The sequence below is a fragment of the Heteronotia binoei genome, chromosome 7 (assembly GCF_032191835.1).
Source record: "Heteronotia binoei isolate CCM8104 ecotype False Entrance Well chromosome 7, APGP_CSIRO_Hbin_v1, whole genome shotgun sequence".
Classification (NCBI taxonomy): Eukaryota; Metazoa; Chordata; class Lepidosauria; order Squamata; family Gekkonidae; genus Heteronotia; species Heteronotia binoei.
This window is the reverse complement of record NC_083229.1, coordinates 134,319,746-134,347,651: the sequence shown is the minus strand read 5'-3', so window position 1 is coordinate 134,347,651 and position 27,906 is coordinate 134,319,746. Positions and strand designations below refer to the sequence as shown.

At 46.9% G+C, this 27,906-nt stretch overlaps 1 protein-coding gene across 1 annotated transcript; it reads right to left on the bottom strand.

The window, feature by feature from the left end:
- Positions 1–106: 106 nt before the first annotated feature.
- Positions 107–18,679, bottom strand: OTULIN (OTU deubiquitinase with linear linkage specificity). Its single transcript, XM_060244313.1, has 8 exons — positions 18,325–18,679; positions 13,803–14,120; positions 9,216–9,292; positions 7,416–7,519; positions 6,407–6,550; positions 5,055–5,171; positions 2,070–2,339; positions 107–333 (listed from the first exon to the last, which is right to left on the bottom strand). The coding sequence occupies exons 1-8, from the start codon at positions 18,648–18,650 to the stop codon at positions 139–141; spliced, it is 1,551 nt and encodes a 516-aa protein (XP_060100296.1). The 5' UTR covers positions 18,651–18,679; the 3' UTR covers positions 107–138.
- Between the last annotated feature and the right edge of the window lie 9,227 nt (positions 18,680–27,906).

Genomic DNA, 27,906 nt, shown 5'->3' with positions numbered 1-27,906 from the left:
GGGGACTTCACTTTTCATGAAATTAGCATTGCCACGTACTGTAAACCTAGCTACGCAGCTCCTTTTACCACCATAAGTGCAGCTACAAACAGAAATGGAAGAAATCTGCCTGGTCATTGTTTATTCACAAAAGTCATTTTACAAACTTGTCTCTTCACACACTCTGACAGGGATATTGTAATGTCTGTCATCTTCGGTGATCAGGGTCACCACGGGCCAGTCTGCTACGGGGGGACTGGGGTAGAGAGCGAGGAACTCGTCTGTGCCGTGCTTGTACAGGCGATAAACATGGATGGAAAGCTGCAGAGCGTGGGCCAGGAGGAACATCTCCACCTAGGCAGGGAAACAAAAGAGGTGCGTTCATCATCCCTGTGCTGAAAAATACCGGCACTGGCTGCCCACCTTTTTCTGGGCACAATGCAGGGTCTTGCCTGTGAGGTCACAGAGGACTGGGAATTCTGCTTCCTCCTGTCCTAGTCCTGCTTTCTGGTGCCCCCGCCTGCAAGTGGCAAACAGAGACAGGGCTTCTTCAGTGGGGTGCAAAGAGGGTGAGGCTCTACTGAGTTCCAATCATTACCTCCTTCCTCCAGCCTGAGGATGCCTGCCTTCCCCTGCTAAAGCAGGAGGCCCTCCAATATCCCAGCTTACTGACTGCAGGTGCCCCAAGCACAGGTGGAAGGAAACAGGGTGGGGGGAAGAGCAAATGTTGATGGCACTTCTGGTAAAAACGGGGAGTGACAACATTGATGCTCTAGCATTTGATGACATGTTGTAAATGCCAGAGTGTCCAAAGACATCTGGAAGTGACATTGGCAGGCAGGTACACCAGCCCCCCCCCCCTCCATTTCTCCTGGGGGAGGCTGCTGGCTGCAGCCTGACAACCATCTCTCAATGACAAGGAGCTCCCAGCAGCCTGGCAAAACAAGGCCCGGAATCCAAGCATGGGTGTCAAGAGGTTTCTTGCCATTGCTTTATAACCCAAGTAATTTTAGAGTGAACTGGAATGTGCTCACAGCCTTGAAATGCAGGTGGTTCTCTAAACTGCTGGAAAGAGTGGTTTGGAGCTTTACTCTCACTGAGAGTACTATTGAGCACACAATGATTCAAATGCTTCTTGCTGCCACTTTAACACACCTGTTGCTGCCACTTTAACACACCTGTTGCACTAAGTGCCCAGCCTTATCCAATGAGGACAGTTCTAACAAAGAACATCTTGCTGTGAACATGTATCTTTTCAATAAAATCCTTATTTGATTCAAATCAAAGATGCTGACTTGATGAGAACTGCACAGGATGCATCACAACTGTGCAACACCACAAAGTGGTTGGTCCCATTAATTCATAGTACTTATTTGCTAACCCACCTGGCTTCCTAGAATCAGGTCCCCAGGTTTTTTCCTGGAATTTTCCATATCAAAACGCTGACATACAAAAAGGCATATTCAAAAAGAGATTATTGGGGTTCTTTAGTTCAGATTAGCACATGTTTTTCAGTTGTATATTTCTTCTGCAACTGTATTACACCTTTTGAAACCACAACTGGTTAAGAGATGGCTTATTCAGCGAGTCAATCAAAGGGAACAACAACAAATGTTTCAGGTGTGCAAATTTAAAAACAAAACACCCCAAATTTTGCAAGGAGGATAAAAGTTTTATGGCTCTAATATATTCAAATGTATGTGAAATGAACAGCAAGTACTACTTTTAAAAAGTATTTTGTCTAAAGGCAAAGAAGCTTCGTGTTTTTGTAGCTTGGCCAATAAGAACTCTTTGAGACTTCCAGCTGGACAGGTGTGTCAGTTGGTAGCAGCTGAACAAAATTTAAATCCAGAAATACCTTAAAGGCTAACAAAATTCTTCAGGATGTCATGTGCATCAGCACTTCGTCAGGCAGTTAGAACTTCTTGGTTAACCCTGTTCTTGCTTGGGGATGCTACATTATGCCCCTTTACCTACTTAATTCATTAGGGGGAGAAGCTGCCACTTCTGTACAGCTCCAAGCACACGGCAGGGACTGACACCAGTTAAAAATATGAGTTTCAGACCAAAGAACCAGGAGCAGGGCTTACTTGCTCGAGGCCTCCTGTGTGCCCAAGCTGGTTCAAGTGGTTTTTCATGAGCTGAAAAGGGTCGCTGGACGTGTCCCGAGCAAAGAGAAGCCAGGAGAATTCCGGCACCTCCAGCCCCTTCTTGTTGTCTTCGTATAACTTGATGGCCGTGTTGAGCATGAGGAACTTCACTGCTTCGTACAGGTTGTATTCGTCCTCTTCGCCTCTGAAAAGCTCATCGCAAGCAGCTTGCCTCTCCACAAGGGTCTTCATTTCACTTATGCTTTCCCACTGCAGAAGGGATAGGAGTGATGATCAGATAAATGGCAGACAAGGAGAATGTGGGAGAGGAGGCCACACCTTGCCAAGGTAAAGAACTGCCATACTTTTAGAACAAGTGTGTCAAGCATGGTAAAAGCTCAATGGTGATCTATGGTTTTAGGGGCCCTCCATAAAGCTGGTCTGTGAAACATCATGGAGAGTCAGTGTAGTTTGGCTCTGTTATTCTTTCACACACACACCCCTTGCTTTATTGCTTTGTGTAGTAGAATGGTGAGAAATGAAACTAGCAGCGGGAGAAGAAGAATGAACACCTTCCCATACATTCCTACATGGGAGCGTAAGCCATCTGGGAAAGCAAGGACAAGACACTGATAACATTGTGGGAACGTAGACATTTATGGTCGTTTATGTGTTGGCTGGTATTCCTTACCCCCTCCTTTGAGGATCCTTTGAAGTGTGTCTTAAAAGAATTGTATCAATGTATTTCTAGTATCACTCTCAAGGTCCTGAACCAAGAGAGCATCTCAATTTAGCAATAAATGTAGTTTTGTATCCACTTGACTCATTCTTTTGGAAATCGCATGCTTGACAAAGTGGACTTTGGCTCAGGGGAAAAACACCGTCTTATGCCTGCATTTAAAACTGAATCAGAAGACACATCACTGAATCAGAAGACACATCACTTTTCCACATGCTCTTTTGCAAGCGGAAAAGCAAAAGACCCTGGTAACCACTCCCAGCAAGGTAAAATTATCATATTCCGACTTGTATTTCCACTTGTGCAAAATCTTGTGCAACCAATTTCTGGGCACTATAAAATATATATATGGGAGGAAAGTGTTAAGTATTGCACAAGTTCTTGTATCAATGGAACTGCATTAAGTCTATTTATGTTCCCACTTGCATGTGCTGGAGCCAAGCCAGAAAGACCACCAAGACCGGAAGCTTCATTTGACTAGTCAACGGAAGCCAATTTTTAATTGGTGGGACTAATTTGAGTGTGGTTTATTTGTGGAACTGAGAAGGCCATTTATACTATTTTATTTAAGGATCAGCAGCTTCAGCTAAATCTCAGCTCAAGCAAGAACTAAACTCCATTGGTCTTCAGGGTGCCATGAGACTCAAACTTTGTTCTCTGGCTTCAGACAAACACAGTGACCCACCTGAACCTAACAGCTAACAAAGGCAGGTATTAGGTTTCGGTAACATACACATATCAGTATACTAGGCCAACTGGTGATTCAGCTAACTGATTCATCACCAGCTTTTATAACACTCACTCAACTAAGAGCCCAAAATGCTTTTACTTTTCTCTGGTATAGATGAGTTTCTGGTTGACTTAATAGGCAAGGTGTTAAAATAAGCCTATGGAAACAGATGTGAGCTACGTTCCTGTGCCAGCTGAACCTTAATGAATCAGCAGCACCCCCCCCCCCCCGCCTGCCCAGAGCACAATTCCACCCAGGCCGTTGGCAGGTGCTGAACACCAAGGTAGTTGCTGCACGGAACCAACACAACAAGCCAGCCCCACTACACACTATTGATGCCAACCAAAAAGACACACAATGTGCTCAAGCTGAACTGCTAGAATTCTTGCCTGGCAGACATTAAAAGAAAACACCCTCAGATTTTATCCCAAGAGATGCTTTGTTTGGGTACAAGCATAATCAGTTCGTTCTTCCCAATTTGATGTCCCTCTGAGACAAAAGGCTAATCCAGGGACACATCCAAGGCCCCTGGACAGAAATCCTCACATGCCGGTGGCTTCAAGCTCTGTGTAGACCACCTGCCTGTGTGCTGAGGAAAAGCAGGAACCAGCACACCGGTCCCCCCTCCTCCCTAAGCATGACTATGAGGCCAAGACCCCCTCCCCCAAGACTATGAGTTATACAGTTTGAATGCTCAGAGAAACCGCTTGTACACACACCCCTCCCTGGAATCAGTGAGGATGCAGATACAGGTACTTCTCTCACATGTGAAATCCAGGCCCTGTGGGACTTAATGCAGTTCCTCCGGGTCTGTAAAACAGAGGTGTTCCACTGGGCCAATGGCTGAGGACACTGACAGGTTTCATCCAGGATTGGCGTCCCCTCTCTCCCTTCCCTTTCTCTGCCCCCCATTAGAGGAGACAAATTGTACCCCACTTCCCCTTGAGTTTTACACCATCTTTTATTATATTATTTATTATGCTGTTATAACATAATGTGTTGTATTGTTAGGTATTTTATTATATTTATTGTATTTACGTTTTAGAATGTTTTTATTATGTTATCCCACTGAGCTTGGAAACAGGGAGAGGATAGAAATCCCATAAATCCAATAAAGTAAACAAATGTTTAAACCATGGAAATGACTCAGCAGTTCAGCAGAGGTGGGGGCAGCACACCCCCCCTCCCTGGGCAGACAGTCAACGTGTCCAGTGGGTGAGGTTCTCTTTGGCTACACAGACGGCCTTCGCTCTGGCTGCCTCCTGTGCTCTGCCTTCTGTACCCTGGCAACCCCGCAGGATCAGGACCACCAGAGCTGATGGTTCTCATGAATCTATGTTCTGCGCATAAGAACAAGCATTCTGCATAATGGATTTTAGCTGCCTTCCTGGCTGAAATGGGCTGCTTTAAGACTGCCACAGACATGTCACTTCTCAAACAGTTGCTAGTTTTACAGAAGAGTTTATATCAAATGGCCAGATAGCTATTTAAAGAATGAACGTGCAGCTTTCCTGACCTTCTGCTTCAGCAACAGTAAACATTCTTTGATTTCGTCAGTCCAGTTTTCTGCCTTCCCAGTTAGTTTTTGCCACTCCGAGATCCAGTCGTATTTGGCCATCAACTTTTCTGGTAGCTAAAATTAGGGTTACAGAGTTACCAAGGAGTAATATCAACATTTGAAAAGAGAGTGTCAAAATATCCCTCCTCCCTCCCTACCACTCGTAACTCTCTAACTGAAAGTCAAGTTGAGAAGGAAGCAGAAAACGTTTAGAAGATATGTAGAAAAAGAGTGGAGAATAAAAGGACATTGGACAATTTTTGATAATGATTAAGTTTTAGAAAGAAGAAGAATACAAGTTTTTGTTTTAATAGTTAAGGGTACCTTTAAATATTAGCATTTTAAGTAAATAACACTGGCGGGGGTCAAGTAACGGGGGAAGGGGTGGGTAGAAAGTAATATATGGGGTAGATAAAAGAAGTTATTAAGATGTAAGAAATAGATTTGTTACCATATGTTACCAATGAAATTGTTTTAACTAAAAAGCTGAGAAGGAAGCCACCTTGAATGCCCTTTTAGAATGGTGGTGGTGGTAGGGGCATGTCCAGGTACTTCTGATGGCTTCCAAATTCAACCTAAAGAACCACCTAAGAGGGCCAGTTTGGTGTAATGGTTAAGTGTGTGGACTAATATCTGGGAGAACTGGGTTTGATTCCTCACTCCTCTACTTGCAGCTGCTGGAATGACCTTGGGTCAGCCATAGCTCTGTCTGAGGTTGTCCTTGAAAGGGCAGCTGCTGTAAAAAGCTCTCTCAGCCCCACCTACCTCACAGGGTTGTGGGGGAAGAAGATAAAAGGAGATTGTGAGCCGCTCTGAGTAGAGGTCAGGATATAAATCCAATATTATCAAGAACAAAACTTAAGAACAGCCTTGCTGGATCAGACCAGTGAGGGTCCATCTAGTCCAGCCTCCTGTCTCACACAGTGGCCAACCAGTTCCTCTGGAGGGCCAAGAACAGGACAGAGAGGCTGAGGCCTTCCCCTGAGAAGAATCTCAGAAGAGTCCTGCTGGATCAGACCAGTGAGGTTCTATTTAGTTCAGCATCTTGTCTCACATAGTGGCCAGCCAGTTCCTCTGGACAACCAACATCAGGGCTTAGAGACCTTCATAAGAACATAAGAAAAGCCCTCTTGGACCAGACCAGTGGTCCATCCTGTCTCACACAGTGGCCAACCAGTTCCTCCAGAAGGCCAACAACAGGGCACAGCAGCTGAGGCCTTCCTGGCTCTTGGATCCAGAGGCTTAGTGCCTCAGTTGCCACCTGCCGTGCAAAGGTTTATCATGGGAAGGACTAGAAGGGTGAGGCCTACCAGCATCAGGTCCTTGCTCTGGAGCCAGCCAGGAAGCTGGAGTGTTTGGCTGAGGGCTTGAAACAGTGTCGCCCTGACTGCACAGTAGTTGTCCCCTCGCACTCTCCTGATGGAAATGAACCTTTGTGAAACTGCTTCATAGCCCTACATTTAAAAAAGCAGAAAATATTTTAGCTGTGCACATAATTTGTTGTTCTCAGCCGACTCTTTCCCTCCCTTCTAGCCACCCCCAATTTTTAAAAAAGAAATGAGCATGTGCTATGTGGAGGAAGAGGGGTCTTTTACTCTTGCTCTCTCCTCCCACCTATTGTAGCTCTGGGGGGCTTAGCCAACACTGAACCTTCGTCGTTGGCATTTAACATGAAGGCTGGAGAGAGGAAATTCTGGGGTGGGGTGGAAATCAGCAAAAACACTTCAGTACGTATGTTGCATATCAATAGCTTGTCTCAGAATTTTACATAATTAGAAGATCAATAGTTATAATTTTTAGGAATAACTAAAGTACACTCCTTTATGGAGTGTACTTTAAAGCAGGGGTGGCCAAACTTGTTTAACATAAGAACCGCACAGAATAAATGTCAGATGTTTGAGAGCTGCAAGGCAGGAAGGTAGAAAGAAAGCAACTTTAACTTTAAATGCATTCTCCAAGCCACCGGCTAGATTGGCTTGGAGAAGCAATTTAAAGAGGCAAATGGCTTCTCCAGGCTGGCTGATGGGGCAAGGGGGGCTCCGAAAGCCACACAGTATGTGCAAAAGAGCCACATGTGGCTCCTGAGCCTCAGTTTGGCCACCTGCTTTAAAGTGGACTCCTTGTGGTCAGGTAGTGCCTATACATCTGGTTTTAATGCAGAAAAAGTGTACTTTGGCAATCTTAACTTTGAAAACCCTCACAGTGATATACAGAAGGAATATTATTGTCAACATCGGGGTATAGATATTACTCCTTTAGAGATAAATCTGGTTTACATTTATAACTTCTGAAATTTTTACAACAACAGGGAGATCAGACCTTTCTCATACGCTTGGCACTAGAAGTGCTTCCTCTCCATTCCTTCTGGCAATAATCCATGATATCTACTTCTGGTGCAACACTTAGTTTATTTTCTGTGGAAACTGTTTGCAATTAAGACAAGAAAATAAAATTTAGCAGGAAATCTTGAAACGGTTCTTCTTCACTCTAGGGAAGGCAATCTGTGTGTGTCCATATTCAGAAACTCCAGCCCTTTCCCTTCTACCGTGGGAAGCCCAGGGTTGCTCACAGTCAAGTGGCAGAGGCCAGGTACAAAATGCCCCTATAAGTACAGGTGAACCCCATCTATTTAACTTCACACTCAGCTTCATAATCTCCCCATTATGGTGTTTACCTCATGCTGTTAGTCACCAGCCACTTGCTGTGGGGTGGTTTTGCCACCTATGTCGGCAAGTCTGTTACTGTGCTGCTCCTGATTTTGCATTACTTGCTTTTATATGATGCTGTTTTAATTCTGTTCGATTTTATTGTTGAAAGCAGCCCTGGGCCTGATTGCGGGATATGGTAGGATATAAATCCTAAATTAAATTAAATGATGACTGGCATCTCTCAGCCCCCCATTAACAAACTGTCATTTGCAAGGGGGGGGGGGACTAGCCAGGACATTTCCTGGTGGGCCACTGCTCTCGAGGGCCGCTGGTCGCCGGGAGCAAGCATAACCAAGGTCTACCAACTCTGCCAGAGCCTCAGAGGCCCCTCGGCTTAGGCCCTTCATTGGCAACAGGCAGCTGGTGTTGGTTCGCCAACTGTCCACCCTCTCACACTCCTGCCAGCTTTCAGGAGGGCACAGCAATGCAAAAAACCCCACCATGCACTTTAAAGGCAACGCCTATACAGAGCTGTAGTTTTCTAATAATAAAATCAATATATTTGAAAAACAATATGTGTGGCAACACTTAATAACCTGAGTGTTGTCACACATATTGCTTTTCAAATATATCAGTTTTATTATTACAAAAGTACAAGACTGCATAAGAGTTATCTTTGAAGTACATGGCGGGTTTTTTGCATTGCTGTACCTTTAACACCATGTTTGATCCTGTGTTTGTAACTCCTTGTGTTGTAGTTTTCAGGAGGAGCAATGGATGTCCTTTAATGCCCATTGTTTGCACCACTGGGTGAGCCCTGCAGCGCTGGCTCATAGTCCCCCAGGGGAGACGTGGCTTGCTTGCTCCAGAGCCGTGTTCCCTTCCCAGTCTGCTCCTGAGCTTGTGACTGCAGGGGATGGGCAGAAGAACACAACTGGTACATGGGCAACAGCGCCCTCCACAGCATGGCCTGAGGGATGCAACAGAGAAACGTGGCATGGTAGGTGGAGCTCAGAACCAGAGATTCTGAAAGCCCTTCCTCTTCACCACATCCCAGCAGCCTCCTGTGGCAGGATCCATAAGGAGTATCTGTAGCAAGTCCTTCCCCTGTGGGCCTTGAACAGCAATCTGCTCTTGTCATGTGATTGGCCTGACACGTTCAGCTGTCCTCCTAGAACACTTTTTTTGCTGCTTTTTATGGCTACCGTCATCTAAGCCCTTTCAGGTGCTGGACAAAGTGAACACTGACTTCTGATTCTGCTAGAGAACACCAATATAGTTACTTTTCAAGAGCAAATTAATATCCTCTTAAAGAATGAGGCTGAATTTCCGATGACGGTTTCTATATCTGTTGGGCATTTCGTGTTCCTCAGAGGGCCAGGTTTACCCCGAGGGCTCTGGCTCCCAACCCAAACTTCCTGTATTGTTCAGCTAAGGCAATGCAGCATGCACAAGTAGTTCTGAAATGTACCTGAAGTGCCTGTCCCAAACACAAGCAACTCTTTCTCTCTCTCTATTTCTTCCGCATCTCGGTACATGTCCTCCTCACTGCAACAACATTGACACACATCAGAGCTTGTGTTTAGTATTACAATGGCGTTCTAACTGCAAGCTGCCTCTGGACTCTGAAGAGGCAGCAGAGAAACAGCCTCATGTCACAGAACTGCAAAAAGAGTCTAATCCACCAATACTCATTTTGTGCAAACAATTTCTGCTAGCAACTGTTACTGGAAGGCAATGTAACTTAACAGCATGTTCATCTAAGCAACCTCAGAAAAGAAGGGGGAACATCTATCTTGCAAAGATTCAAAGCAACATCATCAGAGTTTAAAAGACACACCTTTTCCCCCCCTTGAGGCCATGATGGATATTGCAACAGGCTGATGCCTCCTGGCTTAGAATGCATTCTGCTGGTGATGGCAAAACCTGTGAGATTAGACAAGGAAACAAAAGTCTCATTTGGCTCAAACGCAATCTAAGAAAGTTATGCCCTTTTTTAAAAAAAAGACCTCAGCATTTTAAATGCAAGACACACCATTTTCCTAATCTTTTTTAAAAAGCAAGTTTCTAGCCCTTAAAGACACTTTTTGAATGTGCAGATAATGCCCAATGAAGTCTCAGAACATAGAAAGGAAGGCCCTGTTGTTGGACCTCCTGATGGCACCTGGTTTTTGGCCACTGTGTGACACAGAGTGTTGGACTGGAGGAGCCACTGGCCTGATCCAACATGGCTTCTCTTATGTTCTTATGTGATACAGAGTGTTGGACTGGAGGGGCCACTGGCCTGATCCAACAGGGCTTCTCTTATGTTCTTATGTGACGCAGAGTGTTGGACTGGATGGGCCACTGGCCTGATCCAACAGGGCTTCTCTTATGTTCTTATGTGACACAGAGTGTTGGACTAGATGGGCCACTGGCCTGATCCAACATGGCTTTTCTTATGTTCTTATGTGACACAGAGTGTTGGACTGGATGGGCCACTGGCCTGATCCAACAGGGCTTCTCTTATGTTCTTATGTGACACAGAGTATTGGACTGGATGGGCCACTGGCCTGATCCAACATGGCTTCTCTTATGTTCTTATGTGACACAGAGGGTTGGACTGGATGGGCCATTGGCCTGATCCAACATGGCTTCTCTTATGTTCTTATGTGATACAGAGTGTTGGACTGGAGGGGCCACTGGCCTGATCCAACATGGCTTCTCTTATGTTCTTATGTGACACAGAGTGTTGGACTGGAGGGGCCACTGGCCTGATCCAACATGGCTTCTCTTATGTTCTTATGTGATACAGAGTGTTGGACTGGAGGGGCCACTGGCCTGATCCAACATGGCTTCTCTTATGTTCTTATGTGATACAGAGTATTGGACTGGAGGGGCCACTGGCCTGATCCAACATGGCTTCTCTTATGTTCTTATGTGATACAGAGTGTTGGACTGGAGGGGCCACTGGCCTGATCCAACATGGCTTCTCTTATGTTCTTATGTGACACAGAGTGTTGGACTGGAAGGGCCACTGGCCTGATTCAACATGGCTTCTCTTATGTTCTTACGAGGTTGGGCCCCAGTGGTGAAGGGGCAGGAATCGTGGCATTTGTAGCTTGTCGTTCTGCTCTGCTATTAGCAGAGACACAGGAAATTGTATGCAGCAAGCAGGTATGTACAAATGTGGGGGATGTGGGCTATCAGATTTCCTTGGCATAGGTTACTTTGGGGTAGCTGTGTGTAGACTATGCCCAAAGGGGAGGGTGGCTAAAGATTTCACTGCTGTAATCTTGTTGTTCCTTAAAAAGTGGTTCGCATAAGAATACACCAAGGCTCCACAGAGAGAGCTCCATATGGACACAACTGAAGGGGCTTTGATCTGTGTATGAGATTTCCCTGACTGGCTTTGGATGGCTGTAATATTTCTGGATCCACAGTTAAAGACTTCCAGAATGAAGAATACCTTAAAGTGTCTCCAATCTGAAGAACAAATAAAATTTTAAAGCCTCTAAACCAGGGGTCCTCAACCTACGGCCCGCGGGCCAGATGCGGCCCGCTGAGGACGTTTATGCGGCCCGCCGGGTTATGGCAAAATCAGACCGGAAGTGACGTTCGACCTAAACTCGCGTTAGCAACGCACACTTCCGGCACTGGGCTGAGGCGGCGGAGACAGAGTGTGAGGTGATACCGAGGTGAGGTGAGTTCTCAGGCCAGGGTGTGTGGTGTGGGGAAGGGAGAGAGATGCAGAAGACGTAGAACTGACGGCCCACGGCCTTGTACAGTAACGGCAGTCCGGCCCTCCAACAGTCTGAGGGACAGTGAACTGGCCCCCTATTTAAAAAGGTTGAGGACCCCTGCTCTAAACTGTCTTCGAAACAAACTAAGGTCGTGTCCTCTTGGGGCGAGTCTACAAATGACCAATTTCATAACAGTGCATAATACACAAGGGAACGTCTCTTAACTGTAAAGTCCATCATTATGTGGTAGCCCCCCCCCCCCCCCCGCCCCATGCTTGCCTCAGTGAGTGGTTTTTCTTTGAGCTGCTCTGGGGAGAGCAAGTCCAAGAAATCCCAGGGTGCATACAGAAGCAACCTCCGGTGTCTTGGGATCGTACCCAATGGATTTAACAAAATGGTTGGTGGTGGTTTCAGGGAAACGCGTCAGCCCAAATTGCCATGAGATTAGAAAAAGGAAAGGTGCTAACTTAGAGAATTACTTACTGTAGGCCTGGTGAGTCAACTGCGAGGTCAGGGGGGCATCGTTGCACCACCACCATCAAAATGCATGCTAAGTCATCCTAGTGGGCAGGAGGAGACAGAAATCCATGAGGGGCAGAAGAGTAGAAAAATAAATAAATAAAGGCAGCTTTTTGGTCACTGTCCTGCACTGAGCCTCCCCACAGCCTGAGCCTCTAACGCCTCCAGCACAAGGCTGCATTTGCTGAAACATGGCTCTTTGCCATCCGGCTGCTTGGTAGAGTTGGGGTTTCTTTTAATAATAAGCAAATAACGGTCTAGCTTGGTGACCACCTGAGTCTTACAACACTGACCAGAGCACTGTGCTCTGATGGTTCCCTTTAGTGATGGTAAACGCTGCTGCAGTAATACTAGAAGAAGAGGAGGGGGGTTTAGAGTTTCAAAGCAGAACAGACACTTTGTGAGGCAGGAGGGGAAGGTTTGTGAGAGTCTGCAGAGAGAACTGTGACTGGCCCAGGCCCTCAAAAGCAACCTCCAAAACGTCTCTTGCCTTTAAAACAAGTCTAGTTCACCACCTAGTGAGGCATGATGCTGAAAGAGCTAGAACTTCTGCCTGCCAGACAATCTTAGGATCTCCTGGCTACTCTACACACATGGCCATACAGCGATTACCAATTATTGTTATTGAAAAGAGGCACTCCTGTGATTATTTGAACTGTATTAAACTTGTTCTGAAAAAACAAACACAACAATATTCTGACACCGTCCTTTGCTGAAGGAGACTCCTGCATGCACCAAGAACCCAGCTGCAGCTGGTGAGACAACCAGAGACATCAAGGACTGATGAACACACAACTCTGGTGTCTGAGTGCTCTCGGGAGTAACACAACTCCAGGAACATCCGTCAATACAGCTGTCAGACTAGAACCCTCTGGGATTTATTCCTATCATATGCACCACAGACATCTTATCTGAGAAAACCAACTGACTGGGTAGCACCTCTGTTAGTCAAATAGTCTTCCCACAAAACAGGATGCAAGGAGAGAAAAACGAGATGGCTGCAAAAATCTTCCTTCCTTGCCTCTTGTTGGGGACAGGGAAGTCTGTATTCAGACTTACAGGGTTTGATCAGAGAGAGAGACCATGTAGATACTGATCACATTGCCTGTCACCTGAAAAAATAAAACAAGACTGTAAAGTTGATTTCCTAGGGGTATGACTGACTTGCCCAAAAGTGAGGTCATGCTCCAGGGCAAAGCATTAGATAAAGACTGCTCTATTGGCTGACCAGATTTCTGGGATCCAATCCCTGGGCAATACCTGTTTTCAGTAAATCATTAAAACATTTACCATGGTTGCTGCAAGATGAAAAAATGTCAGCGTCAAGAATAGAGCTTGTAGATCTGCCAGAAGGGAATCTGTATTACCAGCTGTACCTGCCAGTATAGCAAAATCCAGCAAAAAGGAAAAGTGGGCCAAAAGGAAGCCATTAGGGTTTGAAATGGATTGGCCAGCTTTGGTCAACTGCCGCCCAGTCATCTGTGTTGATGTGCATGCAACATTAAAGCACAGCTGGGGCAGACCCTGGAAGAGGGGCGAAGAGGCAGTGGAGCGATTTCCAAAGGAGAGCATCGGGGTGTCCCAAAGCTGCCTCCACTCTGCAAGCCGCCATCATCATCGGGAGCCAAATGGCATCTGCTCCAGGCTGCCATTTTAATGTTGCTTTGGTCCAAGGAAAGATGTAACAGGACATGGAGGCTTGGTCCTTCTTCCTGTACAACACATCGTATTACCTACTACATGTCAGGAAGAGAAAAGCAGGTGGTTCAACAGCATTTGAAACAGATTGCCTCAGCCAAACTTTGACATGGACTCACTAGTCTACAGAGGATCCGGCAGGTGAAGAGATGGCTGACGGTTTTACTTCACCCTTGCTGTAATTCTCTTGGTTGGGTTGAAGTGCTGGTGGAATGCCTATTTGAGGCCTCTCCTTATGACGTGCACCATCTTCTTTGGCCACTGAGGTAGGCTTTCCTTTGTGGCTGGCACTTGACAAAGCGGTTCTGTCATGGGGAACATGTTTCTCTTTTTTATTTCTAGTCAGCCGCAGAGAAAACACACTCTTTTTGAGCTTTTCGTCTGTGGTACACGAAGGGCTGGCTGCTTTCCTGGCTTTGGACTGCAACATCCCAGGGCTAGAATAAAAACAGATGAAAAACCATGGTGAGTGTTGAGTATGGGGCAGTGATGCTCTGTCTTCTTGGAGGGTGACAGTGGGAGGGCTTCTGGAGTTCTGGCCCTGCTGATGGACCTCTTGATGGCACCTGAGTTTTGGCCACTGTGTGACAGTGTTGGACTGGATGGGCCATTGGCCTGATCCAACATGACTTTTTTCAGGTTCTTATGTCTGGGGCAGTGATGCTCTGTATTCTTGGTGCTGGGGGGGCACAGTGGGAGGGCTGCTGGAGTTCTGGCCTTACTGGTGGACCTCCTGATGGCACCTGGGTTTGGGCCACTGTGTGACACACAGTGTTGTACTGGATGGGCCACTGGTCTGATTCAAGATGGCTTCTCTTAAGTTATTATGTTCTTATGAGTGCCTATAACCTTTCACCATGTTACGTTAGGCTGACAGAAGTTATTATACATAGGTGAATGTAAGAGGGGAAGTCTGCTCAAAATTGGCTGCCTAGGGAGGTGGTGAGCTCCCCCTCATTGGCAGTCTTCAAGCAGCAGCTGGACAAGCACTTGTCAGGTATTGGCTCTAGGCTGATCCTGCATTGAGCAGGGGGTGGGACTAGATGGCTTCTATGATTCTGTGGAAAGATCCATCGGGCCCTGACAAAAGAGGTCTGAATACCTCCCGATCCCCTCAGCTGAATGAGGCTTATCAGCTCTGAACTGTAGCTTGCCAGGTGCTCACGTACATCCTTTGCTTTTTGCACTCAACAGGAAACAAAATGAGGTGTTTTTATTGAGCCTCTGGTGGGAGAGGTCCCTTTTGGGGGAGGGCCACTCTCCATTCCCTCCAACACAGCCAAATCCACCGTCCCACAGAAAACACGGCAAGGAGGAGGAGGATTTCTCCTGGGTAGGCAATGCCAGACTGGACAGCTATCATCGTGGTACATACAAGGCAGAGTTATAGAAGTGATGCCATAAAGTTCTTCCACAAAGATAGATTCAGGTGGGTTGCCTTGTTGATCTGAAGCAACCGGACAAGGTTTGGGCCAGTAGCATCTTTAAGACCCACAAAGTTTAATTCATTAAGCTTTCACGTGAATCTGAATTAGTGTACATGCACATGAAATCTCAGGCCCAGAATTAAACTGTGTGGGTCTTAAAGGTGTCCCTGGACTCCAACTCTGTTCTGATGGGCACCACAGATGCTTGACAAAAGCTGGACAAGTTACATGCTCAGTCAGTGAGAGCCACTGTGGTGTTGTGGTTAAAGTGCTGAAGTAACATCTGAGAAACCAGGGTTCTAATCTGCACATTGCCATGAAGCTCACAGGATGGACTTGTGTCTGTGACACACACTCACCCTACCTCAAAGGGCTGCTGGGAGGATCAAGCAATGGAGTTCCGTGTGTGCTGCTGTAAACTACTTAGAAGAAAGGTGGGATAAAAATGTTGACAGCCAGTGTATATCACCCTCCTTTGAAAATGCTACTCATACCAGTTTTAAAAATCTTAGTATAAAGATTTAAGTTCCAAAAGCTATAGAACCACGATGGCTTCACTTGGACTGTTTCTCTCCTAATCCATCAGTTAACTTACTCAAAACATCTCAAGGCACAAGGCTTTCCATTATACGGGTTTGTCAGAACTACAGGAAAGGCAAGTTCACATATTACAATGAAGAATATTCAGGTTCACATCTCGTGAGGGAGGGGCAAAGCAACTTGCCTCCCTGATGAACACACTTGTACAATCCCTGTGTTTGTAATCAACATTCATTTTCATGTGCAATGGCACTATGAGCCACATTACATAGTTTCAAGAAATTTCAAAGTCAGGCTGTTGCATTTTAAATATTTGACTGACATTTCTCCCCTCCTGAGGTTGAAAGTTTTCTCTCTGCTTTCACAAAGGTTCTGTGTTCAGACATTCTGAAAGTTTAACCCACCTATTTGGGGAACAATCTCTCCCACCCCGCCCACTTCTCAACTCTGCACTCAATTTGGCAATGAACTGGAATTACCAGATTATCACGTGGGGGTGGGGGGGGGGGCAAAACAAACGCAGGTAGCTCCTATTAGTCAGAGACTGAACGGCCTGCTGGGCGTGAATAGAAAAAACTGCACCTGAGAGATCTTCAAAGAGGAACCACAGATCTTTACACTATTAACCCTGCAGTGTCACTGAACTCAAATCTGAGCATCTCTTCAACAGTCAACGCTGGAAAATCCACCACACACCAGCAGGGGCTACAAACATGCACACTTCCCCATAAGAAATGTGCAATGGTGGGGGAGGAAAGGGGATAGACTGATGAAACATCCCCCTCGATGTAATGACTCGGAACTAAACAACAGCATTGGGGTTGAGAACTTCTTTTTAATGTAACTGGTTTTGTTGATTTATATGTATGTATTTTATTTCTATGTTGTACATTGCCCAGAGCCTGGAACTGGCTGGGATGGGGCGATTCATCATCATCGAAATGCCATGAGACTAAGCCCCAAGAATTATCAGAATGAGAATTGTTTGTCACTTTAGAAGGCTACAGATGTTACACGGCCGCTAATTTTGGTTTTCGAATTTCTCTCTTCCTTTGTCCTCCCCGACCTGCTCCCTATATGCCTTCTGACTGCCCCGGGACATCACAGAAGCACTTACTGTCTCTGCCCCTCAAAGCCTATTTTAACGTCCTTCATTTAGACCCTCCCCTTTCTCTCCAATGGGAACCAAAAGTTATTTATATGGTTCTCTTCTCCTCTACTTTATTACAAACATGCATCAGGGTTTATACCAGTTTAACTGCCCTGGCTTTCCCCAAAGATCTCTCAAGAGTCGTAACTTGGCACGGGCCCTGAGAAACCTGTGTTTTAAAAGAATCCTAACATTCCCCTCAGAACAGGGCTACAATTACTCTGAAGTTTCAAGCCCGCTACAGACACATTTCCCCTCTCCATTTCCTGCTGCCCCCACACCCGACGGTTCCCACCTCCAGTCATCTGTCCCTCCCCTTCCCAAGGTCATTTTCCTAGCAGAGCATTCCAGAACCACCCACATGATCCCCCCCCTTTACTGTTTCATGGCAGTCTTTCCCTAAGGCTCCCCGGATACCTCCTGCTGGGTGCCACCCCCTCCCAGTCCTGGCTGCAGCAGGCAGTGGAGGCCTTTGGGGTCCCAGTGGATGATGCTGAGGAAGCCTCCAGACAAAACATTAAGGCAGGACTGTTGAACATCTAGAGATCCTGCTTCTCAATACGGGCATTCTGCCTAGCCAGTGAATGCAATAGGGCTGGGAAGGCTGAAATCCCCCCACCTCACCCCCAAAAGATGGCTTTCTGGAAGTCCCAGTCAAGTCACAGCAGGTGCAAACAGCTGCTCTGGTGCTGATGATCAACATCTGAGAAGGATTTGTAGGCTGGGCAACTAGAGGAAGACTGCGTGACCTCCAAAGTGTCTGGGAGAATGGACCACCCACATGCAAACCAAGGGGAAGCAAGTTTCAGGTGGGTGGTCTTGCTGAAGAAGAGGAAGATTTAAAACCCCAAGAGATCTGAGAGGCAGAGCTCCCTCCCTTTCTCAGATAGGAAGAACTCTTTGCTCCAGCCCACTCTTTTGCTCCTGGCAAAAACACACCTGTGTAGAAAACTGTTTCCTGCATTGTACATGATTGCATATGATGAAATCAGGGCATGCACCAGTTGTGTCACTGCCACCAAGGAGCCCCGCGGGGCCCAGTCAATCAGAAGGTGAAGCTGAGCACAGACGCCGCAGGACACCAAAGTGGTCTCTGTGTACAGAGCAGCTGCTGTGGTACCTGAAAGCAGACACCAGGATGATTTACACACTTTACCAAACTTAAACTGTGTTTCTGAAATCCAAACACCAGTGCAGAGCTCTTCAGGCATCTTGGGAGCCTGCCAACCTCCGAGGTCCTCCCAAGGTGCTCGGCTGCCACACTGTCTGTTGGAAAGAGCCAATAGGTGGGTTTTAAGCTTTGGGCCTGGTAACCAGAACCCTCAACAAATTGGTCATGGTTTGTGTAGCACCTGTCCATAGACTGTGTGTGCATAAAACAAAACGAAAGCATCAATGTTCTTCCTTTCGCCCGGACGGGGAGCTGCCTTCATTCTCCTCTCGCATTGGAGGCAGGGGAGGCCCAGGGAGGGTCACCCAGCAAGAGTCTCGCTGCAGCAGCGCTCCGGGGGGAGCAGGACTTACCCTGGGCGGCAGGCGGCTTCCGGGCTGGTGCTGCTGAGGCGGAAGCGCTTGGTGCGGGCTGTCAGGGCGCTGACTCCGGCGCTTGTGCAAACCTGCCTTTCTGCGGCGCAGCTCGGCTCAGCCGCTTGGGGCTCCTCCTCCTCCTCCTCCTCCGCAGCAGCCTGCGCCGGCGGGCAAAGCCGCTCGTTCTTCTCCAGGCTCATCTGCACAGGCTCCAGCCAGGGGGGGGGGGGGGGGAGAGCGGTTCCTATGAAGGCTGCGGCTGAGCAGGGCGGGGCAGGCGGGAGAGGCCGCAGCCCGGGAAGGAGCCCAGCGGCAGGGCGCATCCCGGAGCGAGACGCGGAAGAGGTGACCCCCCCCCGGCGGGCAGGAGGGGCGGGGCCCGCAGCGCCAGGCTCCTCCTCCTTCGCCTCCCCCCCCCGCGCTTACTTCCAGTCGCCCTCCGCCCGGCAGGGGGGGCCGAGCCCCGCACGCGGAACAGCCGCAGCCGCAGAGGCAGCCCGCCCCGCCCCTCCCTCCCTGCCCGGGGCGGGCTTTGCAGGCGAGAGGCGTGCCGGGCAGCAGCGGCTCCCGCAAGGGCCGGCTCCCGCGCAGCCACGTGGCCTCCGGTCGGGCGCAGGTCAGCGAGGCTTCTAGTTCGTCGCCGCTCCGGCCCAGGGGCGTCGCCAAAACAGGTGGCCTCTGGGGGGCTTCTCGGCCGCCAAGCCTCCGGCTGGGGGAAGGAGCAGAAGCTGCGCGGCACGGGCGGCCAAGCAGGCCCTGCGCCAGCGAGACCAGCGAGCTTTCTGGGGCAGCAACCACCGAACCCGCTGGGGGCCGCTGATGGGGAAGGCAGTGGCAAAGCACCCCGCACAAAGCCTGCCCTAAAAACCGAAGAGCGATCTCAGAAACCTTTTGAAAACAGTTGAGACACTGGCAGGGGAGAGATTTCAGAACTGGGAGTTCCCGCCAGCAGGTGTCCTTCAAATCCAGGGTTTCAGAAGGGGTGTGTCGTTTTACAGAAAAGGCTTTCCCGAGGATGAAAAATGTACATTTCTTTATAGGACCGCAGAAGTGCTAACTTACAATATCAGCCACTGGGTTGAAAATATATATATTTTTGATGCAATTTGTAATCAGCTCACATGCCAAACACTCGGTGATTCAAATATAAAACAGCTACATTTGCAACTGAAGGGGAAAGCTGCAGGGAATGTATATAATTCCTCCACACACACACACCCCAATTGTTATGCATTGGCAAACATGAGAAGCAACATAACAGTTCCTGAGATCTTCAAGTACAAGTATAATCCCTGAAGAAGTAGAAAAGAGCATGAGTCCAGTAGCACCTTAAACACTAGCAAAATTTGTGGCAGAGAAGGAGCTCGTGCATGCACACAAGAGCTTATCCCCAGAATTAAACTTCGTTGGACTTAGAAGTGCCACGGGACTCAAACTTTGTTCTGTGAAATCTAATAATTATTACAGGCATTCTAAGCAAAGTATTCTAGGATAAACAGTCACAATAGTTTTGGAAGAGTTCAGTTGCTCCAAGGTGAAGAAGTGTGTGTGTCTCTGTGTGTCTTTTCCTTGAAAGGAGGAGCTAAATTCCACTCGTTCCTTGTTTCAAGAATGGCAACAGAGGCAGCAGCAGGTACTATTAGGGTTGCCAATCCCCAGGTGGGGGCAGGGGATCCCCCGGTTTGGAGCCCCCCCCCCCCGCTTCAGGGTCATCAGAAAGCGGGGGGGAGGTGAGGGGAATGTCTGCTGGGAACTCTGTTATTCCCTGTGGAGATTTATTCCCATAGAAAATCATGGAGAATTGATCCGTGGGTATCTGGGGAGCTGTTTTTTGAGGTAGAGACACCAAATTTTCAGTGCAGCATCTAGTGCCCCTCCCCAAAATATCCCCAAGTTTCAAAATGATTGGACCAGGGGGTTCAATTCTATGAGCCCCAAAAGAAGGTGCCACTATCCTTCATTATTTCCTATGAAAGGAAGACATTGAAAAGGTGTGCTGTCCCTTTAAATGTGATGGCCAGAAATCCCTTTGGAGTTCAATTGTGCTTGTCACAGCCTTGATCTTGGCTCCATCCCTAATGTCTCCTGGCTCCACCCCCAAAGTCCCCAGATATTTCTTAAATTGGAGTTGGCAACCCTAGGTACTATAGATATTCCCAGGTTCTGCCACAAGAGGTTGCTGAAAATTCCTTAATTGTTCATATAATATAGTGGGTTCCATGCAATGATGAGGCAAGGTGGTAGTGATCATAGCTCTTATATTCGATACAGCATAGTATAGCGCTGCACTCAAAGACTGAAATGAGGCCAACTATATATACACTCAAGGTTCCCAAGCTAGCATGCTATTGGACCATTCAAATCAGCAGGGGCTCATGATTGGAGCAGGACAGCAGGGATTTGGATCCTGCCGCCTATTGTTCCTGAGTCCCCAAGCTCAGTCCTGCAGGCTCCAATGAGCCAGGCAACTTCAATTCTGATCACATCTACAATAGTTCAGCAGCCAGCCCCTGGGGTGGCCGTAGATCCTCAGATGTAAATGCAGATAACAATATGAAGGGGGGAGCCTGAAAATTCTGCCATGCCCTGTTTTGGTTCAGTTTCATGACTTCTAGGGCACAACAGGAGGGAGTGAGGCATCAGTCAGTTGGTGTAGTGGTTAAGTGTGCAGAATCTTATCTGGGAGAACCGACGGTTTTAAAATTTTATTTTATTGAATCCAATCCAAACCAAGGGGAACATAGGGAAAACAAATAACAGAAATACAAATTCAACATACAAGAATCCAATTTAGATCATTGGATGTGCATAACAAACAATTTACAAAAACAATACATAATATTTGGGGGGGGCGGGATATAAATAAATAATATGCCAGGTATTAAGAATTAAGAAAAAGCCTATCATTTATTCTATTAGGCAAAAAGGAAATATTCCCAAGGAATTCCAAAACCGGGGCCCAAGACAAATGATCTATAGCCAAATCAGTATCATTTTTGAAGAAAGGGTTATCCATTGTCTTTCCCATTACACACTGGTCCCATAACTCATCATACCACATTTCAATCGTGGGAGTATGTGGGGGTTTCCAATTCTTAGCAATCATCATAGAGCTATCGCCAACATTGTCGAGATTAAAGGTTTCTGATCTTTACTCATCAATTTATCAGGCCAGATATTAAATAAAAGTTTAAAATCTACTGGAATAGTTAGATTGAATATAAGTTTTACTTGCTTTACCACTTTATTCCAAAAGTTTGATATCCCACCACATATGATACGGTTTTACAATTTAGTTTACAATTCTTCCAACAATCTGAACTTGAGACCCTAGAGATTTTACTCATCGTGACAGGGTTTAAATACCAAAGTGAATACATTTTTAAAAATTGGAGATGAATACCAATGCTTTTAGCCTTAATGGAAGGAGAGTTCCAGATCCTTTCCCAATTGTTTTCCACTAGCCTTTGAGGTAGCATTAAATTCCAACGTTTAATATAAGAGGATGGATATGAATGAAGAGTCAATTAAATAATTATATATTTTAGAAAGCAAACCTTTCTTACTAATGTCCTCATCTTTAAGTAAGACTTCAAATGGCGTCAATTGATAACTAATGATTACTTTCCTCTGAAGATAATATACCATATTCTGATCTTGAAGGTATTGATACCAATTGATATTGGCTCCTAATTTCCCTTCTGTTTGTTCCTTAGTGATAATATTGTTCCCTTGAATCCACTCTTATCTGGGAGAATAAGAGTCCCCACTCCTCCACCTGCAGCTGCTGGAATGGCCTTGGGTCAGCTATAGCTATCTCTGAGCTGTCCTTGAAAGGGCAGCTTCTGGGAAAGCTCTCTCAGCCCCACCCACCTCATAGGGTGTTTGTCGTGGCGGAGGAAGATAAAGGAGATTATGAGCCACTCTGAGACCCTGATTCAGGGTGGAGGGCAGAATATAAATCCAATGTCGTCTTCTTCAGTCCTCCTGAGCATGCTTACTGTGGAAAAGGCCCTGCGGACATCCATAGGACTTGCTGTCTGCGGCAACAGAAAAGATCCAGAACCTTCAAGTCTAACAGAATTTGTGGTAGGGGAGGGGTTTTCTTGAAGGTGCTCCTGAATTCTTCCTTTTTTCTACTACTTATGGACAGGGCTGGCCTGGGGCGCATGACCCCTCTGTGGTGCCTCCTCCTCCCTCCCTTCCCCACCATTACAGTGCCCAGGAAGGGGCTGTGGAGCACAACGCTTCCCCGGGCTCTTTAAAGCCCCCCCTGCCAATCAGCTGACTGCTGCCACCCCTCCCTCCCCCTTCCCTTCTGCGGTGGCGCACTCCACTGCCCACCCCCCTGGTGCACTTAGAGGAGCGCTGCTAGTAGTGAGAGAAGAGCAAAGCCTTGTTCAGCACTGAGAGACCCAGGCCGCATTTAAGTGGGTAGGGTCGATTCTAGTGCTCCTTTGAGTGCACAGGGAGGGTGGTGGAGTGTGCCACTGCAGAAGGGAGCGAGGGTGGCAGCATTTTACCCGCAGGGGAGGGAGGAGGAGGCAGTGACGATGGCAGCTGCATTTGCCTTGGGGGCGGGGAGGGGTTTACCTGCCACTAATTAGGCTTAGTTTGCCTAGTAGGTGAGCCGGCCCTGCTTATGGGGCTGCCTGCTTTATTCTGTTCCAAAGTAAAGGTCCTGACGGAGCACCCCATTGGAGGGCCCAGTTCTGCTCCAGCTTTAAAGGTAGGCATTCTGGGCCTGGGAAAGGCTGGAAATTGGGGGGTTATTTATTTATTTTTATCATTTATTACCTTAAATTTCTATCCCGCCCTTTCCACAAGCGGGTTCCTTGTTGGGGTTCTGTGTGTGTGTTGGCAGGGGAAGAATAAGGATCTCTAACAGGAGGACTTTGGCCGCTTACACTAAAAGGCTAATTCAACTTTTGGGGGGGTGGGGTGGGGAGGGCCTTGACTGCTAGAAACCACTTTGCCCTTGGATTGTGCTAATTCATCTTGCAGTCCAATGATTTATATTTTGAATGTTGTAGGACTTTTTACTGGGACTTTTGCTTCAAGCCAGCTAAAACTGCTGGGGTATTTACCGCTAAGCTCTGCAGTTCAGGTGACAAGGCAGCTTACAGCACTGCAGGGTTTTTTATTTTTTTAAAAATCTGTTCATCTGGGTTGGGATTTAGATTTTGTTTTTAACTGTATGTAAAAAATGAAACAAAATGGTGACATAAGTCTGTGGAAAGATCTATGCATTGCCACTTGGTTGTTTGCACAGGAAGCAGGAAATGAGGAAGGAGAAGGCATTTCCTCTTTTACAGCTTGTTTAGACGTGCCCCTCTCAGGTCTGCTAACGTTCTCCTGCGTTGTCTTCCCCGAAGATCCTCTGTCCATTGGCCATATAGTGAAGTATATGTGCTGTATGACGTGTGGGTTGAAAAGAGCAAACTTAAGGGTGCAGGTTGCTTTAAGGGGGGGCGGAATTCTTCACTGTAATGTCATTTTGCCAAAAAACTTGTGCAGGCTCAGTGAATTCCATCAGGGAATACTGGAAATAAAATGTTAGTAGGCTGTGCTGTTGCTTTTGGGCCAGTTCCAAGCTCCAGTCAGTATGTAGAGCTATTAGAGATCACAGTCTACAATGCCTTGTGTGAATCCGTCTGGAGCCATCCCCGCCAGCTCTGTGGAGAAAGCAGGAGTGCAGAAATACACTGCTTGACTTCTTTTGCAAGGGTGGTCTCACTAAACCCAGATTCTTATTTAGCTGCTCCTTGAAAACTTTTCTGCTGGTTTCTTCACACACAAAAAAAATGGGGGGGGGTCTTTAAAGCTGCCTGGGGAGGAGGTGTAGCTGCTCACAAAGCCCCTTCACCTGTAGTTTCAAGTGGTTTGTTAAAGTCTATCAGTTTTGAAGTCAGAATGACAATTTCTATAGATATGTGGACATTAATAACCATATTCCTATACCTAAAATGGTGAACATGACAAATATGTACCTTATAGGTATAGCTGTCAGGAAGCCAGAATTACAAACCTGTACCGATTCCTCACCAGCAGTCACTCCTCCTTGGGCTTCTGCCTTTCCTTGCATCAAGTGATCAATTCTGCACAAGTCTCTCTCATACTTCTTTCCTTTATTGGCTTCCATGACCAAAGGTCTTAAGCTCAACCAAGATAGATCAATTATCAAAATGTATATGGATATACAACATTACTCACAATATTCACAGAATTCAAAAATTGCAGTCAAAATAATAAATCTAAAAGTAAATAACATATTAAAACAGGGATTTCTAATAAAACCTATCATTCACCTAAAATTATCATGTTAGTCAAACATATACCTGATTCTATTACAATCAGATCAATCCAGATTTTTGCCGTTTTGCAGATAAAATTATCGTTAAAAATTTTGTAACAAAATAGATGGTTTCAGGATTGACACCTGCCAACAAGTAGGGGACCACCTAAAGTTCAGTTGGTAATTGTTTTTTGGTAAGAACGGGATTATCCAAATTGATCTAGGAATCGACCACAGATGACAAAATACTAGATGATGAACAAGTGTTTCTACAGTTCGAGACCCACAATCACATGAATGATCCAAGTACGGGACTTTAGGAAAGCGACCTGTCAGCTCAGCAGTGAGAAAAGAATTAAGCCTAGCAAGAGTGAAAGCACATCTGGGACTAGGTGTTTTTAGGGATCTAGTATAAAAAGGAAGAGACTCAGGAGGAGGCATACCCAGGGCCAGAGTGGAACATACGATTCTTGCTCGTTAGAAAGTACCAGCCCAGTCAAGATTGATCACCCTCATTCTAGTAGTGGCGACAAAGGTGGGATTCAAACCCACGCATGCAAGGCACAATGTACACAAAGAACTTTGGGGGTGGCCCAGCATGGCTTCCAGCCAGAATCTCCCAGGTGGGGTCAGTCATCTACAAGATCACCACCGAGGGGGGGTTCACAATGCGGCGGCACAGACCAATTGAGGTCATGAAAGGCACCTGGGGAAGAGGGTGAGGAAGACAGCGGGACGCAGGACCTGCCAGTGGTTCTGGCTCTGACAAACTCCGGACCGGCGGGGGCTGCGATTCCGACCCTAGACCTTCTGCCAGAGCAGGACACATCCAGGAGCCACCAACAGAAGCTTCTGCATCCCCGGCTCCTCCATCCACCACTCCCAAAGCAGCCGCAGCATCGCCACCCTTTCCAGCAACCAGGCAGTCAACAAAAGAGTGCCACAAACCGGCGTACCTCAAAGACTACGTACGTCAGGGCTCATGAACTAGCAGGGGAGGTATGTAATGTCCCCAGTTGAGACCCCAGTTGAGGTCTCAAAAGGCACCCGGGAAAGAGGGCGAAGAAGACAGCGGGACACAGGACCTGCTGGTGGTTCCGGCTCTGACAAACCCCGGACCAATGGGGGCTGCAATTCCAACCCCCGATCTTCCATCAGAGCAGGACACATCCGGGAGCCACCAACAGAAGCTTCTGCATCCCTGGCTCCTCCATCCGTCATGCCCGAAGCAGCCACAACACCGCCACCCTCTCTGGCAACCAGGCGGTCAACAAGGGAGTGCCACAAGCTGACGTACCTCAAAGACTATGTATGTCAGGGCTCATGAACTAGGAGGGGAGGAATGTAATGTATGCGGACTCAAGTGAGCACTGAAAGCACATTCCTGTCGGGCTCACTGGAGCCAGAGGGCCAGAGCTTGGGGACCTGAGAACAATGGGCAACTTGAGATCCAAAACCCTGCAGCCCAGCTCCAATCACGGGCCTCCTACTGGTTTGAATGGACCAATCAAATGCTTGCGCGGGAACACGGGTGTGTATCTAGTTGGCCCTGTGGGCCCAGTTAGCCAGTCTTATGGGCCTGCCTCAAGATGCTGTAATCGATAAAGAGCTGATGATTCACCACCACCTCGCCTTGCCATGCATTGAACCCACTATATTATGCCCCCCTTAACTTCTTTTCCTGTGGAGTCAACGGGCTAGCTCTGCTATGCCCAGTGAGGACAGGCATAGTGAGGGGACAAACCCATCACCAGACAATATAGTGATGTTAGTAAAAGATCAGGAGAAGCAACTTTCTATGCTAGTCTGGTAATACACGAAAGGTTAGCCAGAATAAGCATGTCTGGCTTAAGGGACTGCACTCAGAAATGGCCACAAGTGGCACCTTCCCCTCTCACTATAGAGTCATGGATCCTGAAGTGTGTTGAAAGCAAGGCTTACGCTTTGGTGTCTTGTTTTCAGGCATAGCTAGGCTTCGAACTGTCATGGTTACTCTCCTGTTCTGGGTCTACTATCCTGATATTTAGCACGGTCACCTGATTGGGCCTGAAAACAGATTTGTTTTTCACCCCCTCCCCAAATGTGCATTTTTGGACTTGCAACTGGACAATTTCTTTGTTTTGCTTTCAAAGTGCACATTTATCTTTGTTTTTGGCTACTCCTGCTGTCACAAGAGAGCTATAATTAATAGTCCCTTCAGTTTGCTGCCAAGAGCTCCTGGCCATGAGTCTGAACAGTCTTTTCCCTCCTCCTTTGTAAATGTTGCCCTCCGTCCCCCTCACTCACACACATCGTTCGGTTCCTCTCACATTTCATTATTACTGCCCTTGAACAGCTGAATCCTTGGAAAGAGAGAGAAGCTAGACATTGGTAAGGAGTCTTTTGCTTAAACCTATATTTATTTGGCAGTTTTCCTCAATGCTTAGAGTGTTTGAGATACATCGGAAGTGCTTTTTTTGAGCAGAAACGCACAGGGACACAGTTCTGGCTGGCTTGGTGTCAGGGGTGTGGCCTAATATGCAAATGAGCTGCTGGGCTTTTTCTACAACCCCCCCTCCCCCTCTGTCCATGGGTATCAGTGATCCTTAGCCATGGAAATCGCTAACAGACCAGAAGCTTAACTGCTACACTTACAGTACAATCCTATGTGAAGTTACTCCAGTATAAATCCATTGAAATTAGTAGGTTTAGACTGGAGTAAATCTGTATGGGATTGCATTGTTAATCAAATCCCTATGGAGTTTGTGCCACTAAAGTTGCTTCCAAAAGCTGTAATTGGCAATGATGTGGCAACTGAAATGCCTTTTTGGCTAGGTATTGTTTTTCTACTGCTGAGGTTGCTGTCTTCGAACGATCTCTTTCGTGGCTCCCATCTTCTTACATGTACCTCATAAAGCTCATGTTTTCTGTCCGCTTGGTCCAGTAAAGGCAGGTCTAGACATTTGCCCTCCTTCTTATTTTAGTCACCTGCTTCCGTTTTGTGCTCTTGTTTCTTCTAGATGTTCTTGCCAGGCTAACAAATGTAATTTTTCCCATTTATAGAAATCTGTTAGTTGTTGACTTCCTCAGCATCTAGCAGTTGCCATGTAAGTAGACTGGGGTTTTTTCCTCTCAGGAAAACCCAGAGGATGGGTAAGGAATAGAATTGACCAAATATGTCAAAATGATTTTAATGGATGCATTCATCATCTAAGTCAAACTGGGAATGATAATATAAAATTTGAGTCTGGGGCATCTTTTAGACCAACAGCATTTTATTCAGGGTATGCGCTTTTGTGTGCACG

Bases quoted from the DNA above. Each gene is read 5' to 3' on its own strand.
- OTULIN (XM_060244313.1), bottom strand. From the start codon at position 18,650: ATGCGCCCTGCCGCTGGGCTCCTTCCCGGGCTGCGGCCTCTCCCGCCT. The intron at 7,520-9,215 runs GTACATTTCAGA...AATTGCAAACAG, and splicing joins GTTTGGGACAGGCACTTCAG to TTTCCACAGAAAATAAACTA. The intron at 2,340-5,054 runs GTCAGGAAAGCT...TCCCTTCTGCAG, and splicing joins TACTGTTGCTGAAGCAGAAG to TGGGAAAGCATAAGTGAAAT.